Consider the following 25,967-nt stretch of genomic DNA (forward strand, 5'->3'; position numbering starts at 1 on the left):
TAATATACACTCATGATATATGGGCCCTCCATAATGTGTATGGTACATCCAATCTATCAATTGTGTACTTCCTTTTATGCTCTCACGTGGCCCTAAAAAAAAAGAAGCTCGTCCATTATCAAAAGGACTACCACATGAGGGAAAGATGGGACGTCTACTATTAAAAACTTCTAGATTGCATTTGTAGCCCATTATGATGGTTGGAAGACATCCCATTCATTTAATGTGTGCATGCTTTAATGCTCTCTTAAGGCCCTAAAAATAATCAAGTATTTCTCACGTGATTTGCAAATTGTGAATGGTTCACCACCCAAACTCTATGATATGAATACCTACTTTATTCATTGAAAATACTTTATAGGCTAGGTAGGCACACAATTTGTTTACTTGTAAATATATTACTACTTAAAAGCCGAACGTAATAACACGTAGATTGTTTACACCTGAAACTTTTTAAGGTGTAATGTGTTCGCAACTAAAAAAATTACAAGAACTTCTTGGGAAAGTCTTTTGGAGGAAGTTCCAACGTAAGGATGTGAGATGTTTATGAGAAATCTACAACATTCATCCATGTTTTGAGCTTATTTTAGGACATGCTACCAAAATTGAAATGGATCAACTCAAGTGTCACTCTAAGGGGACAAATGTACAAAGAAATTCCTACTAAAACATGTATAGGCTCCACCTTGATGTTTATATGCCATCCAAACAAACTGTGTATAAGGCCAATCCCACCGGGATGTAAAAAAAGAAGAAGAAAAAGTCCTCAAACAAAACTTTTATGACCATAAGATTGTTTCAACGGTGCTCACTAAATCCCAACTATTTACTTTTGTGTGGTCCACTTGAGCTTTGAATCCACCTCATATTTGGACTCATGTCTAAATAATTTCTAAAAACGGATTGACGGGTGGATTTCTCACAAACATCTCAGTGGGCTCCACCCCGCATCCGAGCCCATGAGATTTTGTAGCCATTGGATGACGGATGATCAATTATCCGCCATGGATGGGATATCGACGAGGAATCACAATCACATCACACGACGAGGCATAAGCCTCAAAATCTGACTGCATTTCTACAATTCTAGGACCCACATGCACATATCCAGGCCTAGAAGCTTAGCCCGCACTATTCATCTTCTCCAACTTCTGTCTTTGTTTCACCCCTAAGTAACGGTGGCTGTCTAGCTCCGCACAGCTCGTGGAGCTGCCATTGCAATAGTAGAGAAAAGCAGGGCAAGAGCTTTCCAACCCCACTCGAGGCTAGCCCCTTCCCACCCACAGGATCGAGCGAGATTGCTTCTTCCGCGCTTAAGACGGATGGCTTAAGCAAATTACCCTTGGTCCGATAAGATTCTTCTTTTTGATGATTGACCTAATAGAGAAGAGAGATGAGGGTGGATTCTCCCATGATCGATAGTCCTTTTGAAGCTTTGATGCCAAATGTTATTAATTTTTCTTCCGATCGAAATCCCGTTCATCAAGCATGAGGGATAGGAACATACCTCAATCGACCATACATCCTCGTGCCCTTTTTGCAGCATTGGCCATTTCCTTTCAAGAAAACATGTCATACAAAAACCTACATCTCTTATAGTAAGATATCCCTTCAATACTTTGAGTATGCCATATTTAAATAAATTTGAGCCATGCTCCATTATTACTATCATTTGTGATCTTGTTAGATTTTGTTTATATCATTCATTGATTTCGTTGTTTATCTCTTTCAACGAATTGTCTTCCTGTTCTTATCTTTCCAACTACCCATGTTTTTATGCCAAATTGAGCTTGTCATTTTGATGATCGATTGTTCTTATTTTTGGGTTTTTATTTTCTCAAATTAAGTCATTACACATGAATATGTTAAGATGGTACATTATCTCTTAGTCGCTGCTATCTATATTTTTAGCTTTGATTTTGGACATTTGCAAATCATATGGACTACCTCTCTCATTCATCTCATCCATTTTTCAAAAGTTTTTTACTTCATTGGCTATTTAGAGATAATCTGGTTATATTATTTTTTATTTTTAGAGAGGTAATGTTGGCACTGCTATTTTACTTAGGTCAGATGATCTAGAGCTCCATTGATATATATTTTTCTGGCACTTCGTTATGTTCCCAGTGTTGGATTTTACTACTATTTGCCGAAGCTTGACATAGGCATTTATTTTTCTCTGTCTATCAATAAATGCATACCTTTCCTTCAAACTCAAACAATCCTCATGTATCACATTGAGTTTGAGAGGGTTGTTAGGATGGAGATATGGTAAAATATCATTTCAGATAATTAGAATTGGTCTCTCTTTAATTTCATACTTATTCATATACATATAATCTACATGGATGTACCCTGTATATGTTTTTTTTTTTTTTTTTTAAATTTTAAATTTATTTTTTTGGAATGAATATAACAAATTTTCATATGGTTTACTCTCTCCTATTAACAATATGCATCTTGTGCATGTGGAATTCACACTGCACATTAGTCGTGCTATCAAGTGATCATCTTTTCTTTAATCTGTGATGCCGAATCGGCGGAACCTCTGATTGCATTTTTTTTCTTCTCGAGCCATGTGTTTGTCGTGCCTTATCCCACAACATGGACAACATTACTCATTTATTGCCATTCTATCGCGGTTAACAGCTTTAATGACAATTGGTGCTTGATAGAGACAATATATGTTAGTATAAGCCTGCATGCCAGTCGCTCTTTGTTGTTAAAACAATATAAATTATCCTATCATATATTAATTACCCTATGCACCCTAACATTGTAGGCCTACTTGAGATATAGACATTGTACTAAGTATCCTACATTGAGTAAACCATTTGGATAGTCATGATTGTCGTGCAACTATGCCATAAACCAGATGGACCCACCGTCGATAGTTGAATCATCGATTTAGATGGTCTAGCTTGCAAATGTAAAAGTCACGGGCATGTGTCTGAAAGCGAGTGGTTGACATCATTGATTTGGATGGTATGGGCCATCATACAATTGTGCCATGTGTACAATTGAAACTAAGTGGCCCACCATAACAATTGTTAAATTGTCCCTCTCATCCTTCTACTTAGCGGCACTCTTTCCATTAAAGCCCGTAAGTTTAGCAATATCTTGGATAGCATGGCCGTTATGGGCTATTTATGTTTTTTAGATGATGATCTTTGCATGCAGCTTATCATTTATGACTGAGGGATCTTGATTTGTAATCGATACATCCATCCAATCCCAACTATTTAAGCCCTGATTATGCATGTCACTATCGAGCCACTTGATTGCATCGGTATGTGTTTGTTGGGTGCTCTCCAAGTTCTCTCAACCTTCTATCTTTTTTGATAAGAGTAAGCTCCAACATGCAAATGCAATGTTTGATTGAAATTAAAGCCCATCACCACCCTTGATAAATTGGGCCATCCCATTTGTCCTAGATCAATTACACCTCTTTTAAATATGCTCGATGGCTGTCACCTCCAAAGCCAACACAATGCCCATAAAACTGAGCATATTTTGGTATTGATTGTCATCCACCTTATTAAGGGCTTGTTTGGTTTGTGTGATTAAATGGTATGTAGTTGTATTGGATGAGATTAATACCATCATTGCACAATGATTGTATGTCTGGAAATACCATGGTATTTGGGTAGTCCCTGTGTTGGATAAAATTCTTGCTATTGGAAAAACCAAAATTCCGTTTGGTGGACCATGGAATCGTAATCAACGGACCAAATTCACAACGGATGTTGGTCACTTGTACACGTATAGGAGTTTAGGCGTGATTTTACATTCTTTCTAGTGGTGTGACCTACTCAGGCTTTTGATTGTAATGATTTTTTAAGTTTAGGCTTCACTTGACCCACATAGTGGGTGCCACACTGCGGTGGGCCCCACTAAGCTCAGGTGTGGTATCACATCAGTGTGGGGTATTCTTATCAACATTTTAAAATGACCAAACGTACAAATAAAATACATTAAAATTACCTAAATATCCTTATCTTTGTTTCTGGCTATTTTTCACATAATTTGAAAACTGATTAGGCCGTACTTGACAAGTGTAGCCCATCGACAGGCCCAATTAAGAGGGCTAAACCCAGCCCAATAGCCCATTGACACCCTACCTGTTCGGTCGAACATCATACAACACATCGTCCTATAAAGGCGACCCAAGCCCGAACTCGTACCCTCGTATTTCCTCAGCCCAACCTGTGCACCATTTATCTCTCTCTTTGCAAATCCCCTTTCCCTTCTTGGGTATATAAGAGAGAGATTCTCATTCTCGATTTCTTCCATCACCTTCAATTGCTGTTCGGATCTCTCTCTTTCTCGCTTTCGTCTCTTTTTCTCTTCCCAGGGTTTCAAGAAACCAAGGAAAAGTCATCAGCTTCCCAGGCAAGTCCTTATTCAAGTTTAGGGTTTGTTTTGATGATTCTAGGATTTTGAGCGATCGATTATGATGCTGGATTTTTATATCATTATTCTTCTTTTTTCCATTTTTTAATGTTGATCCCTGTTGTCGATATTTCTGCTTGAGCACGTATGATTTTCTTTGAAATCTTGGGTTTGATTTATTTATGGTTTGCGATCCTTTCTTACTATCTGTTTCGAGATTCACCCTTGTCTGAATCAGATTTTGTGCTTTTTTTTTTTTTCTTTCTTTCTTTTTTTCGTCGGAATTCTTTCTCTATAGTACAATGGATCATGGAGTTTTATGCTGTTTAGTTATTGGAAAAGAGAAAATGACAAGCTTTGATGTATGGGCAGAGAACGTGGTATTGAAACGAGGATTGGATTAGGGATCTTGCTAAGTCTGTGGAAAGGACTAGAATTGAAGTATAGGATTTTCATGCGCTGGTTGTGGAGTCAGCTGATGGGAAATTTCATGTTAGATTTACCACACGTCTGTTGTAACCATCGTTATTTAAATTTTATGCAATTCTGTACTTAAATTAACCACGCCAGAAGTATTCGATGCATGTTGTTGTATCTATTTCTAATTGATCTTAAAATGCATGTACGTCTTATTTCATGTGCTTGCACATGTTTCATTCAATTAGAAGTGACATTTATTTTTTATTTTATAAACCAACCAACATATTATTGTAGAAACAGAGGAAACCAAAGGCAGATTGCATATTTCCATGGGCCAGGAGTCTTGAGGCCCACTTAATGGCATTACTTGAATCCCTTTGATGATCAAATGATCGGAATGTGAGGGCGAGACTAAGCTCAAGCCTTCCCAAAAAGCTGAGGTTTCCACATTATTTGTTCTCACAACATCACATACTGAAGAATACCTGTAGTTGCTGTCTGTAATTACCCCCAAAGATGGTGGGGCACGGATTTCCCATCAAACAACCATCGAAATTAAGTTTTAACTCAGGGGATGAGGCTCATATGAGCTTTTAACTTTAATGGCACCATCATCATCTATCAAATCTTTTCCAATTATGTGAGAAATCCATCTATTGGGGTCTAAATGACACCCACAAACAGTTGGATAATTTTTAGGAAAATTTACGGAAAACTACCTACTTAACATGGAATTGACATTATGGCACCTTTTGTCAAAATGTTTTTCAATATGCTACCTCATTAATCTAAGCAATTATCATTAGAGTGCCTTCTGTTAGATTTCTTAACCATGGCTCGGGTTGGCTGTGTGAGCAAAGGGGTCGGCTGCTCTAGTGGGCCCCACTGTGATGTTTATGTGAGATCCACCCCAACCACTAGATGCGTCACCCCCCGTTAGGCTGAGGGCCCAAAACTCAGCTCCATCCGTGATTCAGGTAGACCACATGATTGGAAATAGTGTGTCACTCATCCTCTAAATTGTTTCCCTTGGCGTGGCCCACTTGAATCATGGATGGGCCTATTTTTTGGGCCCCAAGCCTAAATTTTGGTGTGGCATCTAATGGTTGAGTAGATTTCATATGATTATCATGGCAGGCCTTGTAAAAATCAAGAGTGGATGTCTCTCTCCCAACTATTACCTTTGGTTTAGCTCACCTGAATCACAAGTCAGCTTATTTTTTGGCCTTGGGCCTAATGGTCGGATTGGATCTCACATACACATCACAATGGGCCTTATAAAAAAAATAAAAAATCAAGGCTTGGTGTCCCATGAAATTCCCTTTTGTTTTTTAATATATCATCAGAAATATTTGTCTTTATTTTTTTGGGATTGGGAGAGGAACTCCGCCCTTCATTTTTTATGGGGTCCATTGAGATGTGTATGTGAAATCCACTCCGACCATTAGATATGTAATCCCTTGTTAGGAGGTCCGAGGCAAAAAGATTAGGCTAGCCTATGATTCAAGTGTGGCACACCAAAGGAAACAATTGGGAGAGAGATGTCCACCCTTAATTTTTATAGGGTCCACCGGGATGATTATATGAAATCCATTCCAACTATTAGATGCCACCCCAAAATTTAGTCTTGGGGCCCAAAAATCAGGCCCATTCGTTATTCATGTGAGCCACACCAAGGGAAGCCATTTAGAGGGTGAACGTTGCCCTGTACACTGTTTCCAATCGCGTCCACCTAAATCACCGATGGAGCTGAGATTTGAGCCTTGGGCTAATAAGGGGTGATGCACTTGGTGGTTGGGGTGGATTTCACATAAACTTCATAGTGGGGTCCTCTTGAGCTGCCGACCCCTTTGTTTGCATCGGCCGACCCGAACCGCCGCTAATAAATCTAATGTATTGATGAATCATGTATGTATGCATGGATGGATGGATGAATCAGGTATGCCGTATGCATGCATGGATGGTTGGTTGGACGGATGAGTGGATGGAGGGTTGTATATTATTTTAGCATCTCTTGAAGTTGAAGTATCATTGAAAAATTCCACCATTTTCCCCACATTTCTCTAACGTTTCCCCAAGTCAGCGTTACATGCTTTGAGACCCCCATTAAAGAGAAACTTATTATGTATGCGTCTTTTTTGCAACTATTTGATTCCTAAATATTCAAAAATTTGTATTTTAGCATCTTCAGAAGTTTCATTGAGAAATTTCATCATTTCCTTGTGTTTTCCCAAATGTTTCCCTCAGTCAGTGATATGTTTCCAGGTATCGATACACATTTCCATATCCCCAGCCAGTGATACATGTAATGATACTGATACTATGAACAGTGATCCCGGTATATGGAAGTACCTGGGACCTCCACGCATGTTGGGGTTTTGTGTGAGGTGCTCATGATTGATGACTTGAGCAGTAGGAAGATGATAATTCTGAATTATTGCATTTTATGCTCAAAGGATGCTGAAATGCTGGATCATATATTCATGCACTGCCTGCTTGTGTTGGACAATTGGTGGAAATTCTTCAGGCTGTTTGGAGTGGAGTGAGTCATGCCATTTAAATTGGAGACCATCAAGCTTGGCACATTGGTGGGAAGGAATGCAAGAGGTCTTCTTTATGGCCTCTTATTCTCTTGGTATAGGTTTCTTCATAGCTGAGCCCAATTAGCTGGGATAAGGCGTAGATTATGATGATTATATCAGGTGGTTTGGCTTGAACGTTATAGTAGGAGATTTCGGGATAAGTTGTTCTTGTCAGCGTGCAGTTGGTCGTTGAGTGGGCTTGAAGCCTAGAATGCACTAGGATTCTGCAGATAGTCCCTTCAAGTTATTCGAGGGCTCTTTGGGAGTTTCTTCTTTGTTTTAATGGGATGATGTCTTGTCATCTGCTTTGTATTGAACTCATTCCCTCTCTATAAAATTGTTGGTTGCCTCTCTAAAAAATGTTGAACCTGGGCATTTTATGCAGTTTCAGTTTTGATGTGAAATTGTCATTGTCTGCTGCAGAAGTTGCCTTTCCCCATTTCTCGATTGACATTTGACAGTGATTCAGGGAGATATTATCGAATTGCTAGTGAGAACATTGTTCATGCATTTATATTATTGAGATTTTTTTTTTTTTTTTTGGTTTTGTTTTGTTTTCCCTTTAGTTATTTTAAAATAAATTATTGTTGACTCTTAAGTGTTTTTATTAGCTGGATGCTATTTGCAATGGAGTCTGAACTCCAATTTGTTGTTGAGAATGATCGACTTACTTGATTGGCCTATCCATGTTATTGAACTAAATGTTTGGTTTTAATGCCTTTGTTTGCTGGCTGCCATCTGTCACCGGATACTTTTACAATTTATTTGGTCTTAAAACAGGACCTATCGAACTGATTGAATGACCCTGTGGCCACTCCAATTGAACCATGGCTTCAAGCATGTTGACAGGAGAGCGGAGGTATCATGTCATCTTTCTGTACCTTTTACCATTGCCATTATTGTGTCAGCTACTTATTTTCTTTTCTGTGAGAAATAATGCCCCAGTGGAGAGCACGATCCATCTTACCATCTCCATGGTTTCATCAGTTTTGATTTTTAGATTAAATGTTTCCCAGCAATCGTGCTTGATACTGAACTCTGCTCATTGGCATACCTCATGCCCTTGTGATGGATGCTAATGCTGCATCAATGTTTATGTTTTCCCAATATGACGAGTATATAAGCATACTGTATTGGTTCATGATAATTGGGAAGCATTACTTTGTTTTTCATGTTCATTTTCTGCAAATGTTTAATGCATGTTGAATCATTTATATGATGTAGTTGGAAAGCTATAGCAGGTGTCCATGTCTCATATTTAGACCACCCAGTAGCTTGCTGCGTCATTGTTGCAAAAGCATGTTGTTTTTCTTGTAAACTATATTCAATCCATATCCATAAAAATCTATATTCAATCCATCTTTATTAGAGAGGCATACAAATTGTTCTAAACGTCATATCAAATTAATATTTTCTGGAATTATATGAAAATGCATTCCTTTTTAAATGCTATGGTGAAATCTCTCTCTCTCTCTCTCTCATACATTCATATCATTTATTTAATTGTATTCATAAAAATCACATAATCGTGGCTCTTTGCCTTGTCTTATTTTGTTGATGTTGTTGCAGGTGGGTTTCTGCACGAAGAGGAGGCATGACTGTTTTGGGAAAAGTTGCTGTTCCAAAACCTGTTAATTTACCCAGTCAAAGGTATTCTCTTTTCTGCCAAATTATTTCTAGTGTCATGTTCTGAACAGCTTGTTTGTTTGTGTTGTCAATCAACTGAAACCTTTTGCTGTGCTATTTCTAGGTTGGAGAACCATGGTTTGGACCCTAATGTGGAAATTGTACCAAAGTGAGTTTATTCTTCATCACCCCGAGTTCTATGTTTTTCAATCTTTTTTGTCCTTTTCATAAACAGAAAATTTGTTCATAATTATATATGGGGAATGCTGACATGCCTGCCTTCACTGACATGTTAGCATTGTGCTCAAAAGATTTTAAATGACATGTGGTACAATCCAATCCTAGCTCTAGGGTGTCCATTCATTTCACATCACTATTGGTAGGCCATGAGGCACGATGCAAAAATCAAAATAAAAAAAAGTGGGGAGGTCAAGATAAGTACAAAAAAATTAGCTTGGACATTATCTTGAAACATCTATTTGCTAGTCCCCGCCATGGTTGCTAATGATTTCAGGCAAGCACTTTGGACATATGATGCTAACCATCCTGTCTACGGCTCATAAAAATGGATGGTTGTAATAAAATATTCACATTCAAAGGGTTAGAATCACTGAATCGGTGTGTTTTTCGCATTATGACCTGCCACTAGTGGTATGGAATTGATTGGACATTCCAGGTCAATGATTGGACTGCCCCATGTGTCATTTGAAGTCTTTGGGCTCAATGCTAACCTGCCCATGAGTGGGCATGTTATATGCATACACACAGACACATAAACATGCACATGCAGAAGGAAAGCTGGGACAAGGCTATGATGAGTGGTGTGAAATGGAAGAATGCATGCATGCATGGGTAAACAGCTGGGACAACACACTTTGATAAGGATGTTGATGATGATGGGGGCATTGACTGCTGAATAATCTAATGATTTCTACTTTTGATTGTATAAGACTTTGTACTACTGTGTAACAAAGAATAGATAGGATGGCTGTATTTAGCAGACTGTTTGGGTGTATATAGTTGTCTCCTTCCACACATCCTTGTCAATTTGGAAATTGTTATCGTGTATTCTGGTCCAGTAACCTCTTTTTGCGCTCAAAATTCTAATAGATGCAGTGACGTGGCTTCTGGTGTGTATGTAGGGGTACATTAAGCTGGGGCAGCCGTCCATCTTCAACACTGAATGCTTGGAGTTCCTCAGCACTGTCACCTCATACCAATGGAACTGCAGGTTCGCTTAATGGTCGTCCTTCATCTGGCGGAAGTGGAACTCGGCCATCAACAGCCGGTAGTGATAGATCTCACGAACCTGCAGCTAATGCATGGGGTCCAAATTCAAGGCCATCATCAGCATCTGGGATGTCTGCAACAAATCAGACATCGGTTGCTTCACTGCGCCCTCGAAGTGCTGAAACAAGACCAGGTAGCTCTCAGCTATCCCGATTCGCTGAATCCGTGGCTGAAAATTCAGGTGCATGGGGAGGACCAGGAACTGCTGAGAGATTGGTATATTGCTCTTATTCTGCTAACCTCACTTTGTATTTTTAACTACAAAATGAACAACTTAATAATGTTGTATCCAAAGTTCTCCTATTTGTTTACTTTTGTCCAGTTCCTCAAATAATTATCGTTTTGCTTTCGTTTTTCTCTATTCATACTGGTTTCACTTGCTTCTTTTGTTTTATCTTTTCGTTTTACTGGCTTCTTTTAGCTTCCGCTATTATACTTTGCAGGGAACTGCATCCTCCAGGATCAGTGACTTCACTCTGAGTTCTGGAGATTTTCCGACACTTGGCTCTGAAAAGAGTTCAGAGTTGCCTTCACGACAAGGTGCTTATGTTCACACTTAACTTCAATTGTCTACTGTTTAATTTAGCCTTGCATTGTTCGGCGAACTTAGAGTTTCTCATATTCTTATTTAGCTTTTGGTCCTACTTTTGCATTCACAAAACATGTATTAGTTCTTGCCCTGTTAACTTTGCAGCAGGCTTTGATCCCCTGATATTCATAAGTTTAACACTTGAAACCTGTAAAGATCATGGATTCTCTCTGAGAGGGCTAGAAAAAGGTTATTCAAAGACTTTAACATATGAAATCTGCAGAAGATTGTGGAGTCTCTCTCTCTCTCTCTCTCTCTCTCTCTCTCTCTGTGTGTGTGTGTGTGTGTGTTTGAAAGATAAGGATTTATTCAAGCCAAAAAGGCGAAAAGGAAAAACAAAGCAACAAGAAAAGAAAAAAAGGGAAAAGGCAAATACAACCCAACATGCAATTAAGATTCCTAGTCTTTAATACAACGAAAAACCCTTTCGATAACCCTTAGAGAAGAACATCTGTTGTTTCGGAAGCAACGGTTGTTCCTCTTGCCCCAGATGGACTAGATAACCATGGGGAGCACAACTTGCCAACTGGAATTTCTTGTGCCTCTCGGACCTCCCAAATGCCAAGAATGAAAGAGGTCTGCAATTGAGATAGGCATCACCCGGGAGACGCCAAAGAAGAGGATAATGTTTTTCTGGACTTCTCTTGTGAAGGGTCAATGAATGAGGAGATGGTCTACTGATTCCGCATCCGAATAGCAAAGGAGGCAGATGTTGGCGAGAATCATAGCTCTCTTGTGAAGATTATCCACTGTCATAGTCTTGTTTCTTCCAGCGAGCCACGTGAAAGCCGCTACAGCGCCATAAGTCCAGACTGCTCTAGTGTGGTTATAGAGATGCTGGACCGTGGGATGAGAGATTAGGTAGAAGAATCATTTTACTGAAAAAAACTCTAGATTTAGCATGATGCCTCATCGGTGTATCTGTCATGGTTGTGTTTGGTTAGAGCCCCTACAGTTGTGAAAGGAGACACATCGGGTCTTCAACCTTGGCATCCGAGAGATTTCTTTGGAAAGGAGTTCAAGACTCCCTCGTCCCTTGAGGGCGAAAAGCAGCAAGCGATTGAGATATTAGTAGAGGGGGATAGCCTAGTCAGATTGGGGAATTCAGATTTTTTTTTTTTTTTGAAAGATAAGAAATATTATTAAAAAACAAGGCTGAGAGGGAGGTCCTCTCAAAGACGGAGAAAGACAACAAGGAGGAGGAGAAAAACAAAAGCAGGGAAAGAGAAGGCAGTGTTCAAAATATCGGTATCGCGCAATGTATCGCAACCTTGGGATATAGATATGTATCGGTTATCGCATGGGATATATCGTTTGTATCGCGTAATTTATCACACTTTTTGGGAAACATGGGGAAACATTGGGAAATTGGTTGAATTTTTCAATGAAATTTCAAGGATTATTAAAAAAGACCTTAATACACTTTTAAATCCTAAAATCTCAAAAAAGAAGTGCACATGATGGGTTTCCTTTGTATAGGATTCTAAGCTATGCATTGTTCGATTGAACCAAGGCAACTATATTCAAATATGGTGCATAACATTTATAAATGTATCAAGACATGTATGAAAACACATCCAATGCATTTAAAAGCAAAAGATATAGTAGAATTTAAAAAACATACCTATCAATGATGTGATTGGTTATTGCCTAGACCTACATAGAGTTACGCGGTGGCTTGTAATCATCGTCTCCATCTCGATGGGGCTGTGAAGAATATTGCTCCACAAATCGATAGTATTGTTTTCGGGTAATAGTTGAATGATACCAATTAAGATACTCTCTGACATAATGTTGGTACTCATCCTCTCCGAACTGAGCTAATGCGGCCTTTCATGGGTATTGTGTAATAGTCACAGTCTGTGGCTGATATTAATTTGGGATGGGCATAGATGGAGCTACTGGGTATCCATACTGCCCTTCATATCCATACTGTTGCTCATATACCTGCCCGTATGCGGAAGTGTAGTCCCGACCGTTGTAAAAAAATGATGATCCATAGCTGATGGAGTCACTCCCCGCATATCTACTAGCTTCATATCCATACCCATACTGTGGCATAGAACTCAAGCTACTCTCCTGTGTCTTTGATCCATATCCATGCTGTGGTTTGTAACTCGAGCTCCTCTCCCTCGTCTGTGAACTGGAACTAGAGCCACCTCGCTTCCCACGAACGCTTGTGTCCCTCGTGCATTTGCCAGTAACTCCTCAAAATCAGAAAACTTTTGTGTCTGTTTTTTCTTTTGTAACCTCTGGCGATCGTATTTCTTATTGTATATAAGATGAGGCCATGGTCTTCCTAGACGAGAACCATGGTCAGGGTCCTGTGTGGCATGATCGAAATCCCTCCCCAGTGAAAATGGCTAAGAGTCCTTTGAGACTGACTCACACCCTCGCCGCTGCTATCATCACCATCATCACTACTGTCGCTAGAGTCACCATCACCTACATCACTGTTATCAGACTTATCGCCATCACTGGATCCACCCGTCGATTCATTCTCTATGTCGGTGTCGGACAGTGTCTCCCCACCACGTGTCCCGCGTAATAGTGATTGCCGTAGATTGCCCACCAGACTCCTCGTCAATGGGTCGAATGCCTCATAAGGAGATCTTTGTTGTTCCACATGTGCATCAACATTGATCCCTTGTCTTGCTGCCTCCTCCACAACATCCGGCTTCGATCGCCTATTGAAGTATTCAAGTCATCTGACCTAACCCACTGGTAAATTGGGTCCTCGTCTTCATCCTAAATAAATGTATTGTCCAACCACCATCAAGTCGAGTGGGTCCTCCTATGCTTTTCTTTTTCATTCGGATTAGAGCAGCTTCTCTCGTAGCTTCATATTGTAGTGGCAAACAATAGGGTTTGAAGCCGTTCGTACCTCAGTCTATTGAGCTTATTTGCATGAATAATGGAAAATGTGCTCCAAGTTTCTTTCACAGGGTGAGGATGAAACCGTCTGCGCGAGCACATATACAACCAACTATTATAAAACCTCGCAGGCAGTCCCGTACACGGCCTGCTAATCGTATGTGAATTTTAAATATATTTCATTACTTTCAAATTTTGTAAAATAATATAAAAACTAACTCTAAATGTAGCAACTCACATGGCATAATGGTGGTCCTCGACTTCTTCGCAGCCTGGTGCCCGAACATTCTAGTTGCATCACGGAATTTAACAATCTGTTGATGACATATAACAACCAATGGTAAATATGGAATCATTAAGATGCAGATATGGAAAATGTAAGTGTAGAATATATTTACCTCAGAATTGAATGTGCCTTTCCCCTCACAGTTGAGGAATAAGTGCCTGTACACTTCATGTACATCCCTCTTCAGTTCATTGTTAGCGTAGAGTTTCTTACTGTAGTGCCCTTTGTGCCAACAGATGGAATCAACTAGGACCCGATCTAAGGACTAGAGTTAGTTTCTTTGAGAAAAATAAGGCAGGCTTTGAACTGCTTGCTAACATCTTTAATCGGGGTATTTTTAAGGGGACACGCAAGCCCAACATTTCAACTAAAAATCTTCATTCGATAACTAATCTAACACCACACTCTTTTGTTACGCATCTAGGGATGGCTTCAACCATACATGTTTGATCAACCCCCAGGTTTATTAGTTCCCAGCAACCCTTTGACGACGGGGATCTTTTGAGAATCCAACTCCATATGTAGACCTCTTGCTTCCATCAGCTGAAGTAAAGCAATGTGATCCTCATCTCCCTTCCTAAAGACTACCCCAAGAACATGACCCACATGAGATATGGCATCACAGATCCATTTCTTACCTTCGACAATTGCGACCAAACCATCCAGAACCTTCAGGGAGAGACTCCGAGAATGATTCAGATAGGGGGATGTCTTAAGGAGAGGAATATCCAAGGTCTTATCCATATGTGCAAAATCATCGAAAGTAGGAGGTTGGGGAAGGAAGTCATCGAAAGGAATAATGTTGCATGTGGGTTCAATAAGGAAAACCCCTCGATGAGCGAGAGGATTATCAAAGTTCGTGTGATGGAGGGATGAAACATGAGGGGCCTTTCCCTCTAGATCATCTGAAAGATGGGCCATACCTTCAACACCAACATCGAAGCGTCGATAAATTAGATGGACACATGTAAGGATTCGAATCGTCTCCTTTGGCTACGTAAGAACATTCGAGACGCACATCAACAGTGACATAAAGGCCTCTGATGTCAGGAGGAAACATGATAGGATTGGAGTCGTCTCCTTTAGCGGTGTCTGCAAAATCGAAATGCTCTCCAGTTGCGTCTTTAATGCCCCTAATGTTGATTCGCTAGCAGGGAAGGGAGGGTAGGAGAGGCGTTGAGCAAGCATCAGATTTCAGAGCCAATGTTGGAAAGTTGTCCAGATGGCAAACATGTGTTTGGAGCAGAGGGCTCGAGCGTGGAAGTGCTTTCTCAATAATCTATGCGTGGAAGTGCATTGGCGGAGTTTGGTTTGAGTCAAGCTTTTAGATCCAAACAGGGTGAGCCTCCTCGGTTGATGGTGTGGGAAGGGGAATGCTCGATGACTTATCTCCCAATGAGGAGTTCAGGGTGGTTCCCTCCACCTCATCCTCGAAGGATTTTGTGGCACTTCTTGCTTTGGCGAGGAGAGGAGGAAGAGGGGGTGAAGCTCCGGGAGATGGGCCGGCGTTGACAAACGGAACCCCTCGAGGTCCTTTCCTTGACTTGGATGCCTCCTTGTTAATCTCTGAAGACCCATAGTGGCCTCTTTGAACTCAATTTCCTTTGCCATTGAACTTTGCTCTGTTCATGCCTTCAACGAGGTTAGCGATTTCCTCTTCGTTGTTCATCCTGGCAAAGGCAAATCCCCGAATTACCATAAACCTATTCTTCGTGGGGATAATTACTTCTCTTACTATTTTTAAGTCTCTGAAAACCTTGTGGAAATTGATGTCCATTCATTCCTTTGGAAATCTGTCCACAAAGATGGTTGGCAAGTTCCCTAAGAGGGTCGAACTATTTAGGAAACCCTTTTCCTATCTTTGATCATTCTCCCTTTGCCTGCCGGAATCCAAACTTTGCCTTCCCTATGATGGGGGCATCATGCACACACGCACACGCACGCCACCCCCCCTACGCACGTACGCACGAAGGAGGGCCCCACCGTCGATCTGGATTGATGACGACATTCAGGGAGGGCCCCCTAGCTAGAAGACTGAGTTTTGGTTCCTTGGAGTGGGCCCGATAATCAAGTAATGCCCATCTTGGGATCTCATGATTGGGGCCCACTAGTTGGATTAAGTTCATAATTTAGGTTTTGATTATTTATGTTATTTAGAATATCATGAACGCTTTAGATTTTTTTGGTTAGTTTTTGTTTTAGTTTACTTCATCGTCAAGTAATAGGTTGTGCACATGGCGCGAGTTTTGGGGTATAGGGTTTTCCCTATAAATAGGCACCCCTTGTAGTTCTTTTGATTCATTGTAGTTTAATAAAAATTCCTGCAAGTTTTTTTCTACTCTTTGAGCTTTTGAGTTGTGGAAAAATTCAAGTGGGTGCGAAGCCCTCCCTTTTCGAAGGGCTAACTACCGTGGTGCGAAGCCACATTTATCCCATCTGCCCCTACCCTCTTCCATCAATATATCTCACCTTCTACAGCCATCCTCGCCTCGAATCCATCAGTTTTGCAGCGGATCTTCTCCCTACAGCCAGTCTCCAGAATCTGGCCTTGTAGGAGGGTTGAAACTTTGGCGGAGCACCGCGCACAGCCCGTAGCTCGGATCGCCTTAAAACTTTGGAGTTTGGAGCCCACCCCTGCGTGACCAGGGCTAAGGAAACGGTTTCCAGGTGTGGGAGCCGCTCGCACGTGCGCCAGGCCCTGGCCTGCTGTCCGCTCGCGGGAATTGTCTCCCTGTTCAGGTTTTCTCTTATTTTCCCATTTTCATAAACCCTAACCCTAGATTGCATTACCCTTACTTTATTTGACTTTTTTTTCACCCTAGGGTTCCTTGAGTTAAAATTAGTGAATCCCTTGGATTAGGGATTGATTACTGTGCATGTGTGGATGATTATTTCTTATCTTTGAGTATCGTTTGGTTCATAATTTTTATTGATCCAGCACTAACATGTGTAGGCCTGGACCCGCATAGATTCCCCTTAATTAAATGTTTGGACTTTCATGTGAGATATGAAATTTGTCTAATTGTTCTGAACTAGCGTGATCTTAAGCCTGAAATCTCGCACGTCATATTTGAATTTCACGTTCTGCATCACCCTATCTCCGTCATTGTTGGTATTTAGGTGCTCGCGAGAGTTGATGACGCTTTTGCCTCTTTTTTTTTCGGTGATTGAACCCCTGCGTGTTTCTTTTGTTGTGTGCTCTGTTTCGATGGTCTCCTTGGTTGGACTAGGTCTTCCATTGCGACCTTTGCTTCCCTCCAGCTGCAGAAGTGGTTTTGGGAAAGGGAATGGGCAGAGCGTCAAGAGCTCTCACGGGTTAGAGAGATGGTAGTGTTGCGATTGAGAGGGCTTCCTGGGGATCTTATTGAGACGCGACCCCTTGAGCAGCAATTACTTCCCTTGGATCGCCTTCTCTCTTGATCGGAGTCTCTAGAGTGAGGCGATTCATTCCCTTCGTTCCTGTGTGGAGTTTGTCTTTTGAAGGCTATAAAAATAAATGACAAGTTATTAAGCCAAGCAACTCTTGACATAGAGAATTTATTTCTTTGGAATGCGAGAACTTGTATTTATCACTGAACGAGGGGGTGTTTCAATTCCAAGTACATGCTCATTCTCACAGTTTATCACATTTTCTGGCTGGAGGATTGGATCTCTCCCATTGATGAAGATGCCCTCATTATATTTACCATTCAAAAAAAAGTTACCCATTTAACCAAATCACAATGTTTAGCTAACTGCAAACCTTATTGTTCACACACATTCTGTTACGGTGTTACCTGAATGGAACACAGAGACTTTGTTCACACACCCAAGTTTGTTGCCACTTCGCGTCATGCTTTGTGCAACTATAGGAGTAGCATATTGTTGATTTGTTGTGGCTCTTGATAGAGTGGAATGGGTGGAACAGGATTCATGTAGCCAACCTCAATTAATTTGGATAGGGCTTAGATGATGATATCATTGATTTCTTGTAAGTTGTAACTACTTTTACTGAGCTATCCAATATCTGCTTTAAGTTCAAATTACTGTTTGAGCGGACAGTTTGCTAACATCTTAACACTCAGTTATCTGTTTATTTAATCTTCAAAAATAAAATAAAATTTTATTTGTTGATTTTGTTGCATGACATGACTTTGTGGTATGCCTATGGAGATAATTCCTCTATATTGATATTTTTCTTACTGTTTGAGCAAGACTTTCTGCCAGATCATAGTTCTCATGGACGTCCTGGTTCAGCTTCTAGTGGAGTAACTGCTCAAAAGGAGAGGCCAGCAACTTCTCCAACTGGTGAGTACATCATTGCTCAACTCTCATTTTGCTCAAAAGATTGGCATATTTTCATCTCAACTCAAAGGTCCAGTTTGTAGGATTTTAGCCATTTTTGTTTGTTTCTTTTGTTAATAGAAGTCACATTCTTCTGCTTTATATGTTAGAAGGTGGATCTGTAGATGCAAGTGAAGAGAAGGGAAATGTAAATACTTGGAAAAGGGATACCTCACCATACCACGGAGGTGGGACCCCACCAAGCATGGAGAAGTGGCAAAGGGATCCTCAACAGGCACAACCATACCACAATCAGAACATGTCACCCCACCATTTTGACCCTTGGCATGGTACTCCAATCCGAAATCCTGCCGAGGGTGTATGGTATAGAGGGGGACCTCCAGGTGGCCCATATGGACCAACGGGCCCTCCGGGTAGCTATCCTCTTGAACCATTTGGTTATTATCACTCTCAGCTTCCAGCTAGATCGATGCCCAACTCACAGGCAGGTCCATTTACCTATTGTTAAGTCATTTAATTGGCACATTTTTATCTTTTATCTGTTGATTTCTTAGAACTGCATGTGCTAATTTAGACTTGCTTTTAGATTCTAGTTATTTGCATTCTTGACTGACAATTTAATTATTCATATGCATGACTGATTATTAAGACCTGAATGTATTAGATCCCTGACTGTCCAATTTTGATTATTCTCATTCTCAGATTCCAGCCAGACCGGTACCTAACTCGCAGGTAGGTCCAAGGCCAGGAGGTGGTCCAAGTGGGTACCACCCAAAACCCGGAGACACATATCGCCCTTGCATGCCTGACTCGTACAATGTTCCTAGTTACCCTGTGATTCCAGTTAGACCTGGAATGTACCCTGGTTCAGTGCCTTATGATGGTTATTATGGTCCTCCCCGTATGAGTTTCTGTAATCCCAACGAAAGAGATTACCCTGCTATTGGGACGGGGCCTCCTAATGTTTACAGATACCCAAACCAGAATGTCCATCCTGACCCTGGCAATTTTCATGCTAGGCCTGGTGGATATGGTCCTAGCCCAGCAATGTCCAAGGAACAAATGGAACCTTGTCATGCTCCCGATGCTCATCGAGGGCCATACAAGGTTCTCTTGAAGCCACATGATGGCTGGGGAGAGAATGACACTGAAGAGAAGAGGGAGCACTCTGTGACTACCAGCGTGCCACATTCTGAAAGAGGGAACCTTCAGAGAGCACCTATGAGAGAGACTGACTGGGGGGCAGATAGTAGAAAGGATGAACAGATGGATTTCTCGAAGTCAGCACTAGGTGAAGAAGCTTCTTCTCAACCCATCAACAATCTGAGAGGATTTTCTTCAGTTCCTGCTGCTGGAAACCCCTCTGACAGTAGAAGCAAGGCGAATGCAGTTGATGAAAGTTTGCTGAAGAAACCTGAGACTGTAGCTAATCCAGCAGAAGGCCCACAACAGTTTCCCGCTATCAAGAAAGATGCTGCTCTGATTGACAAAATTGAGGGTTTAAACACAAAAGCCCGGATTTCCGATGGCAGGAATGAAGCTGGACCTGTTTCTTCTCAAAAGGAGAAGACGAGACGGTTCAGGACTGTGAATGTTAAAGCTGATCATTCCACTCATGAGTCTGGCAGCAACGCTGTCTCCAAGGATAAGCCTTCCACTGGTGGCATGCTCAATACTTCCTCTAAGAATGTGGTGGATGATTCAACGGGAGACATGGGGCTGGAAGCAACTGTTGGTGGAAGAGATGTGTCCGGGCCAGTAGAACCTCAGGCTTCTGCAGTCTGTATGTTAGATTGTTTGAGGCTTGGAGAAATGGCTCATTCTCAGATTCAGACAAGAGTGCATGGTATGCAAGGTAGAGCAGATAATAGAGGTAAAGGAAGGTTTAATAATCAGGAGGGTGAGGAGTGGAGAAAGAAGCCTCCTGGAGCAGAATCATCTGTTATAGTTACTGCAACAAATGCCAATGCTCATCTTGACACACGTGTGCAAGATCGCCATGCTTCTCAAGAGTTTCCTGAGAAGCAAGAATCAAACCCTCTGGATAAGGCAGGAGCAGACCCATACACAACATCCTCGGTCGATTCAGCTGATTACAAAGCACAGGTGTGTACTTCTTCTGTTTTGTCTTTTGTTGTATGTAGACATGCTTTACTGGTAGTTTGAAACTGTTCTAATGTAGTTTTGCTTAGGGAAAACTACAGCTGTACATATGTAATTCTCCATTATTTATTGTTAATCACCTCCATGTGTTTAAATTACTCAAATATAGTTGCTTTTGAAGCCTTTTTTCCTTTTTCTTTTTCTTTTTCTGGACCAAAATGCCCACCAATCCATTTAATACAGTTTTTCTTAAAAGGATGCTACCTCCAGAAGCCCCCTTTTTAACGGGCTAAACAAGAAGGCCCCACATGTTCCTGAAATGGCACACGTTTGATTTGGGACATTCACTGTGCAGGTGCGCGCATCCAGTTGGCTGAATTTGTATGTTGCATCCAGTTCCCTTTCTTTTTTTTGGAAAGATATGTTGCATTCACATCGTTGGTCAATCTTTTCTAACAATCTCTTATTTTTCTCATGCCCTAATGACCTGCCTAATGAGTTGATCAAATAGATGGAGAGTCTACATTCATTGATTGTGCTATTGTGCATGCGTTTTACCAGTGATGAATTAAAACTGGTTTATTGCACATGAAATCTGAAAACTTCTTTTCTTCTTTTGAAATGAAAAGATGCATTAACGTTGCCTGTAGGAAAAAAAGAAGATGATGTTCTACCCTTGGTTGCTACTTGCTAGGCCTTACAAATAAATGGAGCCATCCACCAGTGACACTTTGGCTAATGCTGAGTTGCTCCTATCCGCAGCTTAAGATCCTTAGCCTAGGCATACCTGAGTCCCAGATCTTTTCTGCGACAAGGCATAGTAAAATCTGGTATCACAGGATAAGCCAGGCACATCATGGGTAAGTTACAGCAGGCCCCTCCTCCTTGCTGTTAGTTAGTTTCTCAATTACAAAAGAATTAATACCACAAATAGCTCCCATTGAAAAAATCATAGATTAGAAAACAGAGGTGATGAAGAGGTAACCGGCACTGATGTGGGATAGTCTTACCATCCATAGTTTGGATATCTAGCAAGTTTCTATTCTGCCGAAATTGCATGTTGGCAGTTTGTTGTTAGGGGTTCTAATAGAAGTTGGGGCCCCGCGTCCTTCCCATAGTTTAGCAAAACTCCATTTAAAAATATGTATTTTTGAACTCCTATAATTGATTAAACGTTTAAAAATCTGTATAATTTGGAAAATAGGCTCCCAAAAAAAAGATTATTATTATTTTAATGAAACCGAATTAAACACAATTTTTTTTTTCAAGAAAAGACTTTTTATTCAAAAAAGAAAATTACTTTTTTTCTTTTTTTCAAGAAGACTTTTTATTCAAAAAATTACTTGAAAAGGAAGGATTCGAGAGAGGCAAAGAACACCATTTGACTTCTATATACATTATTGTTCATGCATATAGAAATTCTAATTATTTTAACTGAATTTTCTACTCTAACCTTTTTATATGTAATACATAGACACAATCTCTCAAAAAAATAAAATATAGACACATATATCCTTCACACACACACACAGAGGGAGGGAGGGAGGGAACCGGTACCATAGGGCCTCACAACATGTCGTCCTCCAAGGAACGTCATGCTGCCTTCGGAAGGGTCGTGACGGGACCACTGAATCTGCTTTCTCTAGCACTAATTTCATTGCCAAGTCAGATAGTAGTATACTGATCTATAAAGTATTAAAAAATGGAAGTTCAGTGAATTGACAATTTGGCATTTTGGACTAGAAAAGATGATCCACCACCCAGGTGTACAGAAAATCTTTTTTGGAGAGCATGGAAACTTAGATGTGTTATTTATATTAATATTAATGCGGATGAGTAAATATCACATAATTGTGATTGCACTAGTGTAATTTCCTCCTTTCCCTCATTTTTGTCAGCGTGCTAAAATGAAAGAGTTGGCAATACAACGTGCAAAACAACTCCTGAAGGAGGAAGAAGAACGGATCAGAGAGCAGAGAGCGAAGGCTTTGGCAAAGTTGGAAGAGTTGAACAGGCGAACATTGGCAGAAAATCCTACTCAGAAGCTCGAGAAAAATGCCGTCCAGCATAAACCGGAAGAAATACAGGTGCCTGCAACACCAAAAACCGACACTGGCATCTGTGGTGAGTCACCGGGCCACGTGTCTGGTTTGAACTCAGATGCAGCAATTCAGGCCAGCAAGAATGCCATGAAGCCCAAAGAGTCAGCTGAATCACCTGTGAACAACGAAGCTTCTTCAAGCTGTGCTCCCCAAGTAACAGCGGTTGCAATTGACCCATCTGTGCTGCTGTCACAGGATGCCAATGCTAAAGAGATTGCATCTGAAAAAACTACTTCCCAACTTTCTGATAATGGTGCTCAGAAGCCGAAGCAAAGGGGCTACAAAAGAAGGCAGAACCATGTACAGGAGAAGCATTTGCCTGACAAGACGTTCGCCACTGGATTTGCTAAAGTTCAAGGAAATGTGATTGTCAATGCAAATGCATCAAGTGCCGAATCTAGCTGGCCCAGTAACACCAATACCAACGATGACCATCCTCAGCAGCAGCACAAGAAGAAAAATAACAGGATTGCCAAGAACAAGCACAAGCCCGATGAGCCTTTGCCGCTTACTGATTTTCCATCTTCCGCCCCAACAGGAGGGTATCCTGCAAAAGCTTCCATCCAAAGCGGAAAGCCGATGTCTCCAGAAACTGTAGTGGTTGGCAGCTTAGTCCAGGCAGAAGCTTTGAGTGAGGTTGTGAAGGGCCGGGATTCTCAGGATGAAGAGGTGGTATCTGCAGAGCAAGGGTGGTTGCGACCAATTGAAGAAACCCATGGAAGAGCAGACAACCACTGGAAGCCTCAGCCTCACAAGAGGGTATCCAGAAATGCACAGAAGTTCCACGGAAACGAGGGTGCTACCATCTGGGCGCCTGTGCGTTCTGCGAACAAGGGCGAGCCATTGGAAGAATCTGGTGAGAACATTAACGCTGACAGCAGTCATTCCTCTGGCAAAAATGGCCATGGAGTGCAGAGTAATTCGATGAAAGGTAAGAGAGCTGAAATGGAGAGGTATGTCCCGAAGCCTGTAGCCAAGGAGTGGTCACAGCAGGAAAACTCTCAACTGCCCTTGGCTTCCTCAGCTCAAGCTATAGCTGATGTGGGGATGGTGAAAACAGAGCATGGTTCTCAGAGCACCAAAAGCAGTGGACTGGATTCCTTGGTGGTTGGGAAAGCAGGACACACAGCTGAGGCCAAGAATGTGGAAGTTAAGCATATCAAGAATGGAAAAACGCATGCATCGTGGCGTCAACGGGGTCCGGTTGAGTCTTCTGTGGTTTTACAGTCTCCCCATGAATGGCTATCTTCCCCTTATGATGCAAGCAGGACCGTCCAGAAGCCCACTGACCAGCAACAAATCTCAAAGATCAATGTACATGGGCTGAAAGAACAGGAAAAATATTCTGATGGCTGGAATATAGATCCAGTGCCAACTGGACCGGTCGCTGCACCAGTTGTTGTGAAGGATCATGGAGGTGCAGGCAGAGGTAAGAGGCAGCAGTCAAGGGTGCAGAGAAGCACAGGGTACATTCACAGCTCCGGTGATACCAAGGATACAGACGTTGAGCTGGTCGGTAAATCTGATAATCAGCCACTCACCTTTGGATCGGTTGAGGTGGATGGGAGAAGCAATTTGAGAAACGAAAGCCAAGGCATCAGCGAACATGTGCTGTCTCATTGGCAGCCCAAATCGCAAGTGTATTCAACTCACAATCGACAGGGAAGGGGCAGCAGTGGTGGTCAAAGACTTGCAGTCCAAGCGAGTAAAAGTCGTGAAAAGGAGTTTCTGCATCTTCCCCCGCAAATTAACAAGGATATCAATGCCCAGGTGCAGCCGCATCAATCTGATGCTCAAAAGGCTAATGTAGAAATGAATAACCCACACCATCAAGAAGTAAAGCGAGAGATGAAAGGCCCAGATTCATCCAAAGAGCATGCCAGCTTCCCAAACCGAGGCCCGCCCCATTCTCCTGAAGCAGCTACTGAGAATGTAGATGCTCACTATGAGCAGCCTGTTTCTACGGGGATCCGCCGACAGGGACAGCACAGTGGACGTTTTAACAGAGGGCAGGAAGCACCTTATGATGGCAGTCGGAGCGGCCCGCTGGGGCAAGATGCTAACAAGCAACAACTACCCACAAACGGAGACAGGCGGAAGCACAGTTCACACTATGAATACCAGCCAGTCGGGTCCTATAATAAGCGCGACAACTCGTTCCGTCAGGAAGAATTGCGGGATGGTTCACATGGTACAGGCTCAAGGTACAGAGAACAGGGCCAGAATCACCCAAGGCGTGGGGGCCACTTCTATGGGCGCAATAGTGGTCCGTGTTGATGCCGCTTATGCCACTGGGGATTGAAAGCCCACAAACTGCATTTTCTTGTTTGGAAACTGTTAGCTCAGGCCTGCCCATCCAAAGGTACATTGTTTCATCTGATATAGGTATTGTGGACCTTTAAATTCATCTCTCTCTCTCTCTCTCTCTCTCTCTCTCTCTAACTGGTTTTCGTGACAGCGAGTGGAGTTTGATTGACATGGGCCTGCATGAGCAACGGCTACAGGTATGGATGTTCTTGACTTTGATGTTTATAAAGTGTCCGGTTTGAACAGCTTTGTTTCTTTACCAAAGTATTTTAATGTACCAGAACCTTTGGCAGTCTTTCCAAGACGCCTATATAGTGGCTACTCATGTGGTACCCCCTAAAAAGAGAGGATCCGTGGGAAAAGGTAAAGAAAGAAAAGATCTGTTTCCTATATCTGTGAAGGATATACACTGAATGACCATTATGTCTCTCTAATTGGAAGAAAAACAAGGGAGTGGCTAGAGTTGCCCTCCTCCCTCCTTTGCAATGCTGGCTTTACTTGAGTTCATCATGAAAGACGTTTTTTCTGTCCTATAAACTCCAACATTCTCCGCTTCTCATTTCCTCGTCTTGCTGTTTCATCTGTGATCACATGCATGGTGGTTCTGATGTGCCCATTCTGTACAAATGGGGTCTGTGTTCCTGGGATTTGGGACCTCAGCCTCATCGTTTTCACGTCCCTGTGAACTAATTACCAGCGATGGCCCAAAAAACGCTCTGATAGGATGAAAAAAAATGCTATTATAGGATGATCCGGACCGTCCCATCTGCAGGGTTTTGCATTTGGTGCCTGTGGATTAGCCACGGGAATTCGCTGTTGAATACCCCACACCCATACGAGGTAGGACTGTCCATCCATCTAGTGGGTCCTACTAGCTGATGGTCATTGTTCAATCGCTGCAATGGGCAGTCCTAGCTTGTGGTTGCAATGGGTCTGGCTGGGGCTTAGTTGGAGTTGGCCCAGGCTCAGTTCCATCATATGCAATGGGTTTGGATTGTTCAAACAGGAGCCCGATCCAACAAATATTTAATGACACTCGCACATCACGTCGGTTGTGTAATTTTTGGATTAAGACACAATCTCTCAGGAAGAGAGATCATATCCGTTGATCT

At 41.7% G+C, this 25,967-nt stretch overlaps 1 protein-coding gene across 5 annotated transcripts; it reads left to right on the forward strand.

Moving 5' to 3' along the window:
- The first annotated feature begins 1,064 nt into the window (after nt 1-1,064).
- On the forward strand, nt 1,065-25,304 carry LOC131237874 (protein MODIFIER OF SNC1 1-like). 5 transcript variants are annotated; one of them, XR_009167452.1, is made up of 11 exons: nt 1,066-1,598; nt 8,175-8,253; nt 8,964-9,044; nt 9,145-9,189; nt 10,163-10,526; nt 10,754-10,850; nt 18,254-18,346; nt 18,493-18,827; nt 19,046-20,449; nt 22,345-24,910; nt 25,007-25,304. XR_009167452.1 is itself a non-coding variant. In XM_058235911.1 (11 exons), exons 3-11 carry the CDS (start codon nt 8,222-8,224, stop codon nt 24,823-24,825), a joined length of 4,932 nt encoding a protein of 1,643 aa, XP_058091894.1. In that variant the 5' UTR covers nt 1,066-1,598; nt 7,818-7,884; nt 8,175-8,221; the 3' UTR covers nt 24,826-25,304. The 5 variants fall into 5 exon arrangements, 4 of the variants coding, with proteins under 4 accessions (XP_058091895.1, XP_058091897.1, XP_058091894.1 ...); XM_058235911.1 differs by adding an exon at nt 7,818-7,884 and having other exon boundaries at nt 22,345-25,304; XM_058235912.1 differs by having other exon boundaries at nt 1,065-1,598; nt 18,496-18,827; nt 22,345-25,304.
- The last annotated feature ends 663 nt before the right edge of the window (nt 25,305-25,967 follow it).

The sequence above is a fragment of the Magnolia sinica genome, chromosome 2, assembly GCF_029962835.1.
Source record: "Magnolia sinica isolate HGM2019 chromosome 2, MsV1, whole genome shotgun sequence".
Lineage (NCBI taxonomy): Eukaryota > Viridiplantae > Streptophyta > Magnoliopsida > Magnoliales > Magnoliaceae > Magnolia > Magnolia sinica.

Bases quoted from the DNA above. Each gene is read 5' to 3' on its own strand.
- LOC131237874 (XM_058235911.1), top strand. From the start codon at position 8,222: ATGGCTTCAAGCATGTTGACAGGAGAGCGGAG. The intron at 10,527-10,753 runs GTATATTGCTCT...TATACTTTGCAG, and splicing joins CAGGAACTGCTGAGAGATTG to GGAACTGCATCCTCCAGGAT. The intron at 18,347-18,492 runs GTGAGTACATCA...TTTATATGTTAG, and splicing joins GCCAGCAACTTCTCCAACTG to AAGGTGGATCTGTAGATGCA.